This window comes from Oncorhynchus tshawytscha, linkage group LG30, assembly GCF_018296145.1.
Source record: "Oncorhynchus tshawytscha isolate Ot180627B linkage group LG30, Otsh_v2.0, whole genome shotgun sequence".
In the NCBI taxonomy this organism is placed as follows: domain Eukaryota; kingdom Metazoa; phylum Chordata; class Actinopteri; order Salmoniformes; family Salmonidae; genus Oncorhynchus; species Oncorhynchus tshawytscha.
In genome coordinates this window covers 25,029,650-25,046,024 of record NC_056458.1, presented here as the reverse complement: position 1 = coordinate 25,046,024, position 16,375 = coordinate 25,029,650, and the positions used below count along the sequence as shown (strand labels likewise).

Below are 16,375 nucleotides of genomic sequence, written 5' to 3'. Positions count from 1 at the left end.
AATGCTAGGGAGTGGTGCACGATGTGCCCGTCTCCGGAGTCTGACCAGAAGACCGCTTCGTTTCCCTCTTTTTCTGAGTCGTTTTTTTTTTGGGTCGCTGCATGTGATCCACTCGGTTACACTGGTTGTAAGGCAGAACACAGGATCCGCATCGCGAAAAACATATTCTTGGTCGTACTGATGGTGAGTTGACGCTGATCTTATATTCAGTAGTTCTTCTCGGCTGTATGTAAAGAAACCTAAGATGATCTGGGGTACTAGTGTAAGAAATAACACGTAAAAAAAAAAAAAACTGCATAGTTTCCTAGGAACGCGAAGCGAGGCGGCCATCTCTGTCGGCGCCGGAAGTACTAAGCCAACACCATCATTAAGTTTGCCGACGACACAACAGTGGTAGGCCTGAACACCGACAACGATGAGACAGCCTATAGGGAGATGGTCAGAGACCTGGCAGTGTAGTGCCAGGATAATAACCTATCCCTCAATGTGAGCAAGACAAAGGAGATGATTGTGGACCACAGGAAAAGAAGGACCGAGCACACCCGCATTCTCATCGACAGGGCTGTAACGGAGCAGGTTGAGAGCTTCAAGTTCCTTGGTGTCCAAGTCACCAATTAATTATTATGGTCCAAACACACCAAGACAGTCGTGAAGAGGGCAAGACAATGCCTATTCCACCTCAGGAGACCCATTTGGCATGTGTCCTCAGATGCTCAAAAATGTATACAGCTGCACCATTGAGAGCATCCTCACTGGTTGCATCACTGCCTGGTATGGCAACTGCTCGGCCTCCGACCGCAAGGCACTACAGAGGGTAGTGTGTACGGCCCAGTACATCGCTGGGGCGGCAGGGTAGCCTAGTGGTTAGAGCGTTGGACTAGTAACCGGAAGGTTGTGAGTTCAAACCCCCGAGCTGACAAGGTACAAATCTGTCGTTCTGCCCCTGAACAGGCAGTTAACCCGCTGGCCGTCATTGAAAATAAGAATGTGTTCTTAACTGACTTGCCTGGTTAAATAAAGGTAAAATTAAAAAATTAAAAGCTTCCTGCCATCCAGGACCTCTATACCAGGCAGTGTCAGAGGAAGGCCCCAAAAATTGCAAGCAGTACCGAAAAGCCAAGTCTGGGTCCAAAGGCTTCTTAACAGCTTCTAACCCCAAGCCATAAGACTACTGAACAGCTAATCAAATGGCTACCCAGACTATTTGCATTGCCCCCCAACCTCATTTTTACAATGCTGCTAATCTCTGTTTATTAACCATGCATAGTCACGTTACCTCTACCTACATGTACGTACATATTACCACAATTACCTCGACTAACCGGTGCCCCCGCACATTAACTCCGTACCACTACCTCCTGTATATAGCCACGCTACTGTGATTTCTTTGTTGCTCCTTAATTATTTGCTATTTTTCAATTGTTGTTATTATTTATTCTTCAGTATATTTTAGTAAATACTTTAGCACTTTTTTTCCTTCTTAAAACCTCATTGTTGGTTAAGGGCTTGTAAGTAAGCATTTCACTGTAAGGTCTACACCTGTCGTATTCGACGCATGTGACTAATCTAATTTGATTTGATGCAGCTAGCTAGCAGCTAGGCTAGCTGCAATGCCAAATAGCTCCTCAGACCCGTCCTTAGTCGGCAGGATCACTGGACAGAGACTAGCATTCCAGCAACTGACACTAACTGCGTCGCGAGCCCCAAACTAAAAAGTTAGCTACTAAGAACTTTCCTCGTTCCACGTTCAGCAGGAAGTGACGTGTTACAACATGGCCAAGGAGCAGGTATGGATGCTGTACAGTTGACCATAGATGGCAATAAAAGTATGTCTGTTCAACCAGCAAGTTTCCTGTGAGCAAATAAATGTTTACATTATCGCAACAGTTACACTTTGCCTAAGTATAATAAGAATGGTTGCAGAATGACTGCAACAAATCCCTGAGTAAATAAATAGGTCACCATGTTATATAGTGAGAACAGAAATGGAAATGGCACAAATAAGCCTACAGTGATTTACACAGTTGTCTACTTATCTTTAAGTTGCTTATTTCAGAGTAAAAATATGATAGACATCCAATTGTGTCCGACAAAACGACACAGGTCTGAAAATGACCGTGTTTTCAAAGAGGAATAATATCTCACATTGAAGTAGGCTACCCGTTTTATCATCAACGACCTGCAAAGCCAGATTGCAACCTCCTGTCCTATCTCGCTCTGGAAAACAAGGGGGGACAATTTCTTTCCCATAGCTCTTAATTCCCAAGTACTTCAGATTCCCTCATTTTCTCCAAACTGTTTCCAGATGTTTCTGCACAGAAGCAGATAAATTGCTGCTCTACTTTTTTTCGCTTCCTTTCGCAGCGACGACCCCCCCCCCCACCTCAAATTTAGGCACTGATGCTTTTCAGACTCTCTTACGAGCCATTTTACGTTGCCTTACATTTACAATCTTGACCAGAGTGTGAGCGAGCCAAAGTCTCAGTAGTCCTTTTTACCTTCTCTCTGCGTGTGAATTCAGTGGATCAGATCGTAGCAAAAAATGCTAATATGGGAACAGATCACAAAAGGGACTTATATCATATCCTGGTCTTGAAGTGCTGTCGCTTCAAAGCCGTCTAAACTGGAAACAAAAAGACCCGTCAAAAGGTCGATATTAACATCTCCTCAGAAGTTTTACAGTGGAATATGTTTAACCCTGGCGATAGAAACATCTATTTCATGGTGTGATATAATACAAGAGGTTGTCAAAGCAGTTGCGGACTCACGTCATTCTTGTATAGTCTAGGCCTAAATGTACCTGCGTTAAATGGGGACAACATGGCCTTGGTGATAGAAGTCTGTTAGCTGTAGCGTCGCACAGACATCATGGCTCAGCCCCTGGAGTACACACTCACAGTCAGGGTGAACACAATGAAACAAACACTATCCACAGTCTGAAATTCCGCTGAGTAGACTAGATAAAAATGATCAAATGGGGCAAGCTGTATGAGTTTGTCTTCAAGCCTTTACACACAAGTGTCTCTTCCGTGATGTGCCTGTATGCGAGACTCATAATGGATACACATGTCAACAAGCAGCTTAAATTGCTTTATTCAAGCTCCACTACATCCCGTGATAATGTTCCTCCACTTACTCTCAGTATTGATCTATTTTTATGCCAGAGTTCTCAAACAGTAAAAGAGACTGTGGCTGCCAGACAATAGTTTGTGAAGCTGAAAAAAAAGTGTCAAAAAAAGTCCATAGTAAATGAAAAAGTTAGACTGAATAGTGAATGGAGGCAGGATGCAGTCACAGTGCATGGGCATGCTCTGCAGCGTAGCCTTTACGTTAGAGCCAGTGGGCAGAGGGAAGCGAGTGAGGAGGGGCCAATTCCCTGGATCTCTCCATCTAACCCACCCACCCTTCCCGGCTGAAATGGACAGCACATTCCAGGCAAATTATGTATTTGGCGTCAGGGTTTCTATAAAACTGTGTGAGGCAAAGGGGGGCCCCATGAAACCCCAGCTCCCAGAGAGAGAGAGAGAGAGAGATACAGTGGAGCGAGGGATGGGGCAGACATAGTGAGGTAATGTAGAGGATAGTATGAACTAGCTCTGGGCCTGACCCCTCTCCTCATTCCCAGAGCCACAGAGCTCATCTAGCCATTTGCATCTGAGCCCCTTCCACCATTAAAGAACACTGTACTGTAATCAACATATTTTTAAACACTTTGGAATAGAACATTAATTCAATGAGTAGTGTAGCATCCCAATTTAAGAGACACACTCCTAACTGCGAACTGAGATTATTCAGTTAATAAAAGTTAGTCTGAAGAGTTTCTTGATTGATCACATTGCATCTCTAGTCAGGAAAGAGCCCCTTGTGATTACTCTGTCTGGACCTATTTGTCTGACAGTGGAGATAAACCACTGATTGCCGAGCACAGCTCGCTACAGAACAAAAACTATGGCCAGGCAAGTACATTTCAATTGATTTGTTAATCCAGTTGCAGTGCAAATTTCTTTTTAAAAAATGTTTAATTCTCTGCATCATGAAAATTACCACAGACGATGGATTCCTTCTGAGCTTTTACAGGTATGTCTGACTAGTCTTATTTCACACAGAGGGATAAAAAAAGATAGTGGACAGAAGTTACTCTGTGTACATCTTACAGCATTTAACTGTGCAGTGAGACAAGGGGTTCCAGCATTCTGCACAGCTCACACTATGACAGACTGATAGGGACTGAAGATTGTTGCCTCAAAGAATGTGGTCCACAAAATACTGCGGGTCCCAAATGCTATGTGAAAACGCATGAATATCAAGCTTTCCATTGCAATTACGAACTCCCAGGGAAAAAGGCAAAGACGCTTGGGCTAAATTTGGAAGGGGGACATGCAAATGTCTCTCTTGTTTTGTGTCTTGTTTACAAGCTTGTTGGAGTTTGAAGTGGCGTGGATCTGACTGGGGAATCGATGGGGGAGAGCAGAGCACTGAGGCACAGTTCTCCTTTAATTTCTGTATTAAGGAGTTTTCTAAATTTAGTCCTGAGTGCAGGCTCCAGCTTTTTCACTGAAATGTGGCAGAACTAGTCAGGAACTTGTCTGTTTTAGCATGGATGATTCATACTCAGGTGCCTGTGTATCTAAAATCCTGCTGTACAAACATGTGATCTGAGAGACCAGAGAACATAGAGCTCTCACTTTGACTTAGAAACTTGAGAGTGGATCTTTCTTGTATGCACCTTTTTGTATGTAATAGCACTGCAATGGATAGCTGTCGTTTTACAGGATCCTGATCAATTCTGCTATTTGTGGGGAGTTTTCCGCAGATTTTAACATTTTTTTTTACATAATGTTTCTGCCATTGTTTGCTATGACTGAAAAGAGCTTCTGGACATCAGAACAGCGATCAATCACTAACCTCAATTTGGATTAAGATTTCTACTTCAACGAGTCTGCGGCGCAGGACATACTGCTCACCCCAGACCAGGCCTTAATCCCCAACTCAGAAAAGGAAGAGTGTAAGAGAGGCCGGCGTGCTGGCACCCTGACGAAACTACGTCGGCGAGTAAATAAACCGTCTCTACCCTCCGTTCTACTGGCGAACGTACAATCACTGGAGAACAAACGTGACGAGTTCTGTTCGAGACTATCCTTTCAACGGGGCCTGAAGAACTGTAATAGCCTATGTTTCTCGGAGTCATGGCTGAACAACGGCATGGACAATTTACACTGAGTGTAGAGAACATTATGAACACATACTCTTTCCATAACAGACTGACCAGGTGAAAGCTATGATCCCTTATTGATGTCACTTGTTAAATTCACTTCAAAATCAGAGTAGATTAAGGAGAGGAGACAGGTTAAAGAAGGATTTTTAAGATTTGAGACAATTGAGACATGGATTGTGTATGTGTGCCATTCAGAGGGTGAATGGGCAAGACAATAGATGTAAGTGCCTTTGAACGTGGTATGGTAGAACTGCAACACTGCTGGTTTTTTTCACGCTCAACAGTTTCCCGTGTGTATCAAGAACTGTCCACCACCCAAAGGACATTCAGTCAACTTGACACATCTGTGGGAAGCATTGCAGTCAACATTGGCCAGCATTCCAGACTCTTTCGACACCTTGTAGAGTCCATGCCATGACAAACTCAATATTATTAAGGTGTCCTTAATGTTTTGTACACTCAATGTACATCTACCTGTTTTTTCTATTGATTGGCAGCCTCGGGTAAGGTCAAGAGGGTAGGTGTGTATCTCTTTCTTAACAACAGCTGGTGCGCAATCTCTAATATGACTTTTCTCCCTCGCAAATCTGACCAAATGGAGGGTGATTACATGCAAAACTCAGAGGAAGTACCAGTGACACAGTGACACAGTCAATAAAAAAGCGGTCCGATGAAGCGGACACTAGACTACAGGACGGTTTCACTAACACAGACTGGAATACATTCTGGGATTCATCAGGTGGCATTGAGGACTTTACCACATCAGTAACAAATTCATTAATAAGTGCTTCGATGACATCGTCCCCACAGTGACCATACGTACATATCCCAACCAGAAGCCATGGATTACAGGCAATATTTGCAAGGAGTTAAAGGCTAGAACTGCTGCTTTCAAGGAGCGGCACACTAATCCGGACGCTAATAAGAAATCCCGCTACGACCTCCGACCAGCCATCAAACAGGCAATGCGTCAATACAGGACTAAGATCGAATCCCACTACGCCGGCTCTGAAGCTCATCGGATGTAGCAGGGCTTGTAAACTATCACAGATTACAAAGATAAACCCAGCCGCGAGCTGTTAGTCTACACCTGTTGTTTACGAAACATGTGACAAATAAAATTTGATTTGATCTTCAAATGAATACGTAGGTCAATAGTCTGGTCTGTTGAAGAGCTCAGTGAAAATAATCCTTCCATCAAATTCTTCTTGTGGAGCATAACTCGAAAAGACACACCCATGTCTGTGGCAAGTCTGTGACAACAGAGGGTTAAAAATAACACAGGTGAGCCAAAGCCCAGCCTGTGTCTGCCACATCATAAATATCAAACTGATATGCTTACAGCCAACGGCAGGCCAGCACAAGTTAAGGGCGCAGGGGAGCTCAAATCTCCATGGCGCGGTCATGGGCGACATTGCTTCCTTCACTGATCTCCATATGTTGACGTGTAAAATGCAGGACCACACACAGGCCCGAATGCCTCTGAGAACAGCATTTTACCTGCATTTGGAAACCTTACAAGTATGCGGAATCAACACAGGTGGTATGCTGAGGTGCCGCCCTCCGCCAAGGGACCCTTTGAAATGACTGAGAACCTATTTGGTAATGGACGTCTAAGAAAAATAAGCTCAGAGGCTGGTCTAAGTGCAAGAGTACTGTACCAGATAAGCTTATTCTCTCAAGCAAACATCTCTGTACAGAAACAAACACTTTGCTAGCTACTGCAAATGTAAACCAGACACTCCAACCATGCTCTCCATATAATTTAAATGTAGGCCCAATTTACCAATATACTGAGTATACCAAACATTAGGAACACCTAATGCTTTCCTGGCTTTAACAGCTGACCAATCAGTTTGCTGCCAATTGTATTGGTCGCGTACTCACATTTTGCAGATGGTATCGCAGGTGCAGCAAAATGCTTATTTTTCTAGCTCCAACAGTGCCGTAATACCGAACAATACACACAAATTTCCCAAAATAAAATGAATGAAATCAAGACATTTCAGAATGAGCAATGTCAGAGTCTGGAATATAAATATACACTGAATGTGCAAAACATTAGGAACACGTTCCTAATATTGAGTTGCACCCCTTTTTCCCACAGAACAGCCTCAATTCATCTGGGCATGGATTCCACAAGGTGTCAAAAGCATTCCACAGGGATGCTGGCCCATATTGACTCCAATGCTTCCCACAGTTGTGTCAAGTTAGCTGGATGTCCTTTGGGTAGTGGACCATTCTTGATACACATGGGAAACTGTTGAGCGTGAAAAACCCAGCAGCATTGCAGTTCTTGACACAAACCGGTGCCTGGCACCTAATACCCTACTCCATTCAAAGGCACTTCAATATATTGTCTTGCACATTCACCCTCTGAATGGCACACATACACAATCCATGTCCCAAGGATTAAAAATCCTTCTTTAACCTGTGTCCTCCCCTTCATCTACATTGATTGTAGTGAATTTAACAAGTGACATCAATAAGGGATCATAGCTTTCACCTGGTCAGTAAGTCATGGAAAGAGCAGGTGTTTATAGTCAGTGTAGATAATACAGCTCATTCAACATAAAGACCTTACAGTCTGCCTAAATAGTTTGAAAAATTAATTAATTCTGGGAAACTAATAACAGAACATTTTCATATTATAGCAGAAATTTAAGTTGAAAACAACGTTGTGGAAAAATAAACAAACACGCTATATTTACAGATTTTACGCCTTGTGTCTCAGATGGATAATTTATATAAAGCACTAGATCAAAAACAGATCTGCGACATTTTGCAGATAAAAGCCATGAAAAAAATCATAATATTACCATGTGTCAATACATGGGGAGGGTTATGAACAAAGTGGCTTATGAAGATCAGACTGACAATCAGGCACCGAGGAGAGCAGGCCTTCTGAAGTGGCCCTGTCTGAGGGCTCACATGAGAAATGTGATTGGCACATGGTGGGACAGAGGCAGCTTTTGGGCCACACGGAATGTAAACAGCCAAATCAAACTTAAAATCAGGAGAGCGAGGGCCTGAATACAAAACTGTGGGCGCCCTTTCAACTACAAAGGCAGCCCCGTAATGGTGCCGTTTCAAAGTTTCACACTGAGCTGCCTACTGTAAGCAGTGTAGAGAACATGTCTCAAAAAATGCCCTGACAAGAAACCCTTTTATTCCGAGCTTCATCAAAGGGCCGACAGCAGAGATGCAAGCTCCTGTGGGCTGTCTGTCTGAGATGAGCAGGGAAATATTGAAAGTCACCACATTGCAGCAGATAGCGTAGCTGGTCGCTGGTGGTTCGAATAACCAAGCTAACAAAGGTGAAAAATCTGTCAATGTGCCCTCGAGCAAGACACTTAAACCCAACTTGCTCCAGGGGTACCGTACTACTATGGCTAACCTGGTTTAAAAAAAAACACATTTCACAGATATCTGGTGTTTGTGGCAATAAAACATTATTTTACATGATATTTTTATCTGAGAGACTTGTGGGGGTAGTTTGTGTGTGTGGTAATTTCCTTCAAATCCTTAGCCCCTAACTCTGATCTTTGCACATGCACTATCTGTAGTGTGAGCATCCTATATCCTAGTTTCCCTGTTTATTTGATTAATGACATAATATCCAGGACATGAATGAAACAGAGGGTTTAATGATAGTGAAGTGGGAGAAGCATTTGTCAATGCATTGGTTCCACCTGTGCTGAGTTAAGCATTGAGCACAAAAAAATGTGCAGTAGGTAGTCTTTCCGACCGGATTGCATGAAAGTACCTGAACAGCTTGTCAAAAAACATTCATATCCTTGTAACACATTCAATGCCTGCAACACTCTGACAAGCTTCAGACATAGGCCTATAGTTTCAGTTGGAAATAAGCCACTTTAGAATGTCTGTTGGTAAAAAAAGAAAATCCCCATTGGGTTTACCACAACATCTTGGATTCACATTATCTGATGCACTTCCCAGGTAATCCCTTAGTGGAAAGCAGTAGTTCCCTTGTTTGGGATAGTGGCCCCGATACAGAAATCCTATTTCTGCCCAGCCATTTAAGGTTTGTCTTGAAGCTTAATGTCTTTCCAATGTGGAATGCAGCAATATGAAAAGGCCAGAAAACGGAAACAATGTACTGGTTTATCACTTGTAACATGTATCACTAGTGACTCTTTATTCTGTGAGTCCAATTAAAAGTCTGTGTCGGCTTGTGATGAAAAGGCCATATTGCAGCGCCTGAGCATATCCTGTCAGAAAGACTCACTGGTGGCAGTACCGCAGCAAAGTAAATATGTAGTCATCAATAATGGAGGTGGAATCTTCAGTGTCCTCCCTGCTGTCTGGTCTGATCCTCCAGACAGGACTTTGCCTAGTTCCTCTTCAGCTGTCATGACTAATATCATCAGAGGGGTCTTACCATGATTATTGCAGGGCTCTTAACACAACCTTTCTTTATGCATACTTTGTGAGAACTATATATGGCTTTCAAGACTCAATTTACACTCAGTGTGTGTGGGGGCAGGGGGGGGGCAACCAGATGACTAAGCCTTTTGTTTAGAATGATTGATAATAGCAGTTAATGTTTCTGACTAGATTAATGGTTCACTCTTTCTAAACAAATACAAAATACCCCCCCAAAACATTCTGTGTGAGAGAGTATAACAAAATAGCCTAAATAATGCAAGGTATCTGTGCCAAAATATGTATTACTTAAGCTATAAACATTAGACACATGTCATTATAGCTGAACTTGAGAATATATTTCGTTTCAGAATTAAATTTATCTGGGTTATGACCTTCCAACAAATGCAAGTAAAGTAGGCCTATTACAAAATTGCATTATATTTAGATAACAGTGGAGGCAAAGTCATATGAACTTAACAATGACTAAATTAAATGTAATCAATGTTGACTATTGTTAGACAAAATGGAATGCACAACGCTTTAACCGTTTAAATAAAGACATACACAATAACACTGCAGCCTATGGATTAATAAGGCAAACAGCACAATGTGCTTCTATCAATTATCAGAGGGGTTACTGTGGGTACAATATCAGGCATTATATTCTGGGCGCCAAAAGCGCACCTCGCGTGAGAATCATAAATCAGTCATAAAAGCGTCAACATGTTCTACATTTCTTTGTTTTAAATCAGACGGGAAAATATTTTTTTGCGAGAAAGGCACAATAGCTTAGGCTACGTGAAAATATTCCTCCCAAAAATCCATGAATCTGTTGAATCCAAAACAGCGAGAACAAATTCCGATGGGGAAAGAACAGTATAGGAGCATAGCAGTCAAATACACCCATATTGTCTTTTCAAACAAATACAATTATTTCAAAAGGCGATGGCAAATGTCGCACCGGGCACAATAGCTGAGGTAACACATTCCTGTGATTGATTGTGAGATCAACCTGTTCCCTGGCCGCAGCAGAGCTTGGCTATGGCGGACACTCGGTGGCAAGGAAAACAATGGTCGAGAATAAACGGCATAGGGATGAATAAGAATAACATTTCCGGCACATTTTTTATAATTGAATTAATCTTGGGATGGAAATATTGTCCCTTGAAAAATACACGCATTATCCCATTCCCCCTCCTGACATGATATGCAAAACCTGTGAGACTCAGAGTGACGTGTACATTTCAAGCGCATTCCTTTGATAGTAGCCTAGGGGCCACCTATATCGATATTACGACCCTTATTCATTTGAAAAACATTACTTTCGTATGTAAAATCCATGCAAAGACTACAAATCCAAGAAATTGGAGTTTAATTTGCTTTTAGTAAGCTACTAGGTTCATTGACATTTAGAAATCAGAAAAAAAATAAACAAAAAAAGTAACCCAATAGGCTATTGATTTCAAATGTTTATCTATACTACCTACATAAATAAGTATGGTGTGATTGGTAGTAGGGGTTTGTTTAAATGTGACATACACATCGAGTATCCTTCATGAAAACGAATATATTTGCAAACGTTATCGTATCATATTCATTATGATTCGTCCAATAACACCTAAATCCCATGAGACTATTGATTGTCATTCGCACCCACCAAGCAATTTTCATTTGGAATAACATATTTAGAGATTAGGCTATTTCAAACACTAAACCAATTACATTTGCCCATTATGCAAAAACCACTCAAGTTGCTACTGTCGATTATTCAAGAATCAATTCAAATTCAGTGTTAGATCACTTGAACCTGTTGAAATCAATTTAAAGAAGCGATGTATAAAGTTTGTGTAGGCTACGTGCTTAATTTAAACTGCAGCCTATGTCGATATATAACTTTCAATTGTAAAAACAGATAAACATAGCAAATCATGAAAGCAAAAGTGGCTCGTGCAGTCGTTTAAAATCTATTGAGCGCACAATTCAAACGAAATAAAGCATACAACTTGGTTATTACCTCAATGGTAGGCTAAACTATTTCAGATTAAAAACACGCACATTTGAATTTGGGTAAGCAAATCCATGTCTACAGGATAGCCTATGGCTACGCATAAAGAGTAGAAATCACAAGTTCACTGGACTTCCTATCTATAACACTTATTTTTCAACAGATGAACACTACCACGACAAACTATGCGGAAACTAGACATTGGCTAACTTGTTTTCATATTATTAAAATAGCTAGTAGTCTACAAAACACTTCCCTAAATAAAGAGGTCACACTGGGCAAGAGACTTCGCAAGAGGCTTTTCTCGAATATAATAACTATGAACAGCTATTATGAAAAGCATATTGTCAAAGCATTTCGTATATTTCTTCTTCAAAAGCAATATTTCCCCGTGTAAAACATTTAAGATAACATAAATAAGTCACCTAACTCTTCTGCACCCAACTCGTTTCAGCACCACAGCGCCACCCGCGAGAGCTCTAGACAACAAACGCACTTATTTTCTTTAACAAAATTATTCAAACAAATCGCATCAAGAACATCAAATACATCTTCTCAAAAGTGTTAAGTTGCCAGTTTTGCACTAGAATAGTCTTCCATGAGTGTTGAATCGCTTTCGGTCCCCGAATTGCCATAGTGACCGCTTCCCCTCGGCCATGATGTCTGATCGATGGGAATTGAACAAAGAGGATCAATTTCCGATCAACGAGAGAGCCGCTTTAATCAATGGGAGAAGAGAGCTCCAAAAGCGGCCACAAACACCGGCAAAGAGGGGCTCAAGAGCGAAGCCACAACTCGACAACGGGTTTCCACACATAAAGGCTTCAAGAAAGCAGAGAAACTTGAAGGAAAAAGGCTGACCTGCAGCTGCTGTAAATCTAAGCGCTTCCAATATTGAAACATCGATCCCGCATTGGCCGCCATCTTGAGACATATTGAGACTGAGTGAGAGGCTGATAGAGAGAGCGCGAGGGGCTGGAGTTCAGTAGAAAGGAGGGGGAGCGCGCGCAAAACACGGAGCGGAGCAATTGAACAGGGCCATCGCTTATTGAACATGTACGCGGAATGGAGTTATTGAACAGGAACCTGTAATATTGAATAGGGCCACGGAATAGAATTATTGAATGGGAGTTGGCAATTTCTTTAACAGCTAAAACACGGGATGGATCTTCCACGTAGATCGTGAACGATGCAGTAAGATTTGTTGTCGAGTGTGCATTTTGGACTGCTTATTCGTTTTTCGACCTGTTATTGCCAATATTGCTATTTCATATTGCCTACTATACATTAGAAAATGCATGCGAAATGTAGTTACTCATGTTTTACATTTAGGCTATTGTTTCTGTAATTTCTTTGTGCAATCTATTCATCAATGCTCAAATGCATTTAATGATTGTGGATTAAGATTATCATTCTATAATAGTTCGTTTTTACACTAGTCATGTTACTAGGTCTTTGTGGCAGCCATCTTTTAAGTCAAACAATTATTTTGTGAACCGTCAGTTCTCTTTCAAGTGAAAACAAACTAATTAAAACGTATAAACGCCTTTTGTAAATTTAGACCTATAAACAAACGCCTTATTGAAGTGTTCTTACTTGAACAAGCCACCACCAATCAATTGATTGGTAGTTTTATAGTGGGGATATTTGTTGATAAAAAAGGAAACAGTGTCTGATCAAATGCATTTTATTTAGGTCTCTATAGTTTGATCTCGTTATATTGAGGTTGTTAACTTTGATATTAGAAAGGATTCAAATTAATCATGATAAAACTCTGTAGTTTAAAAAAAAAATAACACTGATAGGGGGTTAGACCTATTTTATTGTAAATTCATTCCTGCACAGAATGTTTTACTTGAAATGTTTTAAATAAATGTAGTAATTGCAATGTATAGTTTGCATTGTAAAAACATTACTATATGTTCATGGACTAATGTTTATTAATACTTCAGCCGTCTCAGCAATGTGTGCTTGAATTTGAACTTGAATTTGGGACAACAGCGCCCCTCTAGGTCTGAAATAGGAATACGAGCAACCTGCTTGAATCTATAGGTTTCAATGTTGTGCTATATACATTATGCTATTTTCGATTGTAACGTTTCCTTCTTTTGACTTTAAAAACTATTCACTCACACCTTTTCTCAGATTTTACAGATCTAAAATAGCCTAAAGTAAACTTGAAGAATTTAATCACAACTTTGGTGTATTTGTTTTGGTTTATAATAGAGAAAATGTATATATTAAGGTCAAATAACTCATGTAAACTTTTAACACATTTAAGAACTTGAATATTGCTTGATGTCAGTTTGAATTATTTTAAAGTCCCCAATAAAAAATAATCATGTAATCACAGTGATTATAAAGCCAAGTATTGTTCACTCCTGCACACATACTATTGACATCATTATTTATTTGCCTTAATACAGCAGGCCTGAATGTAGTGTTATCTTTTTATATATATATCTTTTCCGTAGTCACAGACTGTTCAAAAAATGTGTTATGCTGATAAAGGTTATTTATATAATATACATATATTTATATAATATGAAGTTCAACTTAAATTAGCATTTTGCACTTTTGTTGAACCCTGCACAGTACAAAATTATACATTTAGCTGTCTTAGAAGCAACCATTTTCCAGGCTATTTATATATCATTGAACAAGAATGTTTATTTCCATGACAATCTGAAAATGTTCCATTCTATTGCATTTGAAGAAAACAGTATAGCCTTTCTAAGTTACCATAGAATCAGAGGCTGTTTCACCCAGCCACAATTGCTCCCGTTGAAAATTCCTGGCTCTTAAAGTTCTTTGGCTCATTAGTGGCAGAATAACTTGTTGAAAAGTAAAGAGAAACACCAGACACATTTAGCATTTATCAAAATCCCATGGCACCGCATGCAAGCCCACTTGAGGAGAAGGAAATGCATACTTGTTCGACCCTGTCATTTGATACATGTAACCGTACATGTATTTAAGATCCTTCCCCCATAAGACCTAGCGCACCAAACTAGTCTGTTCTCCTAAACGTACAGATTTTAGAATCACACCCCCAAACAGACATTACGCTATCTAATGAATCATTCTAAGAAGCAAAGAGTAAATTAATGCTTTTAGGTGAAACATCTGTGGATTCTATTAAACCACAAAATGGCCTGCTTGAGAACATATATAGGCTACCAATTTATACAGCCAACAAACTGATGTACTGAAACAAGTTATCTTAGACTACCTCATTTCAAATTCAATACATTTAGAACACTACTAAATACTAAGTCAACCATAGGAGCGGGCTGCCATTTATTCATAGTGAGTACAAACCTCCTACAATCCCTCCTAAAACCCCGTCAACTTATTCATGGATGCACTTTCCGTTTATGAGTGACTTTTCCCTCATTCACCCACATACATTTTCTCTCAGTTAATGCTTGGGCTGGGTGGGGTGCACAATGATTAGAAATCAAACCTGAAAGACAGGCCAGCATGCCCTTTTCCATTGCAGCCAAGGGTATCATTACCGTGAGAGAGAGAGAGACCCTGTCAGTATTATCTCACTGTCTGTTTAGTCGTGCACTTTCCCCCACTAGAACCCTCCCAGGCACAGGTAGTGGTCTAGAACATTTTCAATTCAATTATTAGAGTATAGGAGAACATATAAAGGCACACAAACACTCATAAAGGGCCTTCGGAAAGTATTTAGACCTCTTGACTTTTTCCACATTTTGTTTCGTTCCAGCCTTATTCTAAAATGGATGAAATCTTTTTTTTCTTCGCTCATCAATCTACACACAATACCCCATAATGACAAAGCAAAAACAGTTTTTTAGAAATGTTTGCTAATTTATAAAAATAAAAACTGAAATATCACATTTATTCAGATCCTTTACTCAGTACTTTGTTGAAGCACCTTTGGCAGTGATAACAACCTCATGTCTTTTTGGTTATGACGCTACAAGCTTGGCACACCTGTATTTTGTGAGTTTCTTCCATTCTTCTCTGCATATCCTCTCAAGCTCTATCAGGTTGGATGGGGAGTGTCGCTACACTGCTATTTTCAGGTCTCTTCAGAGATGTTTCGATCAGGTTCAATTTCAGGCCCTGGCTGGGTCACGTAAGGACATTCAGAGACTTGTCCAGAAGCCACTCCTGTGTTGTCTTGGCTGTGTGCTTAAGGTTGTTGTCCCGTTGGAAGGTGAACCTTCGCCCCCCAGTCTGAGGTCCTGAGCGCTCTGGAGCAGATTTTCATCAAGGATCTCTCTGTACTTTGCTCTGTTCATCTTTCCCTCCATCCTGACTAGTCTCCCAGTCCCTGCCACTGAAAAACATCCCCACAGCGTGATGCTGCCACCACCATTCTTCACTGTAGGGATGGTGTCAGGTTTAATCCAGACGTGACGCATGGCATTCAGGCCAAAGAGTTCAATCTTGGTTTTCATCAGACCAGAGAATATAGTTTCTCATGATGTGAGAGTACTTTAAGTGCCTTTTGGCAAACTCCAATCGGGCTGACATGTTCCTTTTACTGAGGAGTGGCTTCCGTCTGGCCACTCTACCATAAAGGTCTGTTTGGTGGAGTGCTGCAGAAATGGTTGTCCTTATTAAAGGTTCTCCCATCTCCACAGAGGAACTCTGGAGCTCTGTCATAGTGACCATCGGGTTCTTGGTCACCTCCCTGACCAAGGCTCTTCTCCCCCGATTGCTCAGTTTGGCCTGGGGGCCAACTCTAGGAAGAGTCTTGGTGGTTCCAAACTTCTTCCATTTAAGAA

At 40.9% G+C, this 16,375-nt stretch overlaps 2 protein-coding genes across 8 annotated transcripts in view; one reads left to right on the top strand and one right to left on the bottom strand.

Annotated features, from left to right (window-relative positions):
* Window positions 1-12,575, bottom strand: part of LOC112229108 (homeobox protein cut-like 1) — a 227,154-nt gene extending 214,579 nt beyond the window's left edge. For all 6 annotated transcript variants that reach the window (XM_042309689.1, XM_042309690.1, XM_042309694.1 and 3 more), the window contains exon 1: window positions 12,471-12,575. In XM_042309689.1, the coding sequence (XP_042165623.1) occupies window positions 12,471-12,533 (63 nt within the window). In that variant the 5' untranslated portion in view covers window positions 12,534-12,575. The remainder of the gene's footprint in view (window positions 1-12,470) is intronic.
* Window positions 3,987-16,375, top strand: part of LOC112228530 (myosin regulatory light chain 2, ventricular/cardiac muscle isoform) — a 26,048-nt gene continuing 13,659 nt past the window's right edge. The window contains exon 1 of one of the 2 annotated variants that reach the window (XM_042309695.1): window positions 3,987-4,077. In XM_042309695.1, coding sequence (XP_042165629.1) covers window positions 4,015-4,077 — 63 coding nt within the window. In that variant the 5' untranslated portion in view covers window positions 3,987-4,014. Of the gene's footprint in view, window positions 4,078-12,512; window positions 12,804-16,375 lie in introns of those variants that run through there. The other variant, XM_042309696.1, reaches the window with a different exon arrangement.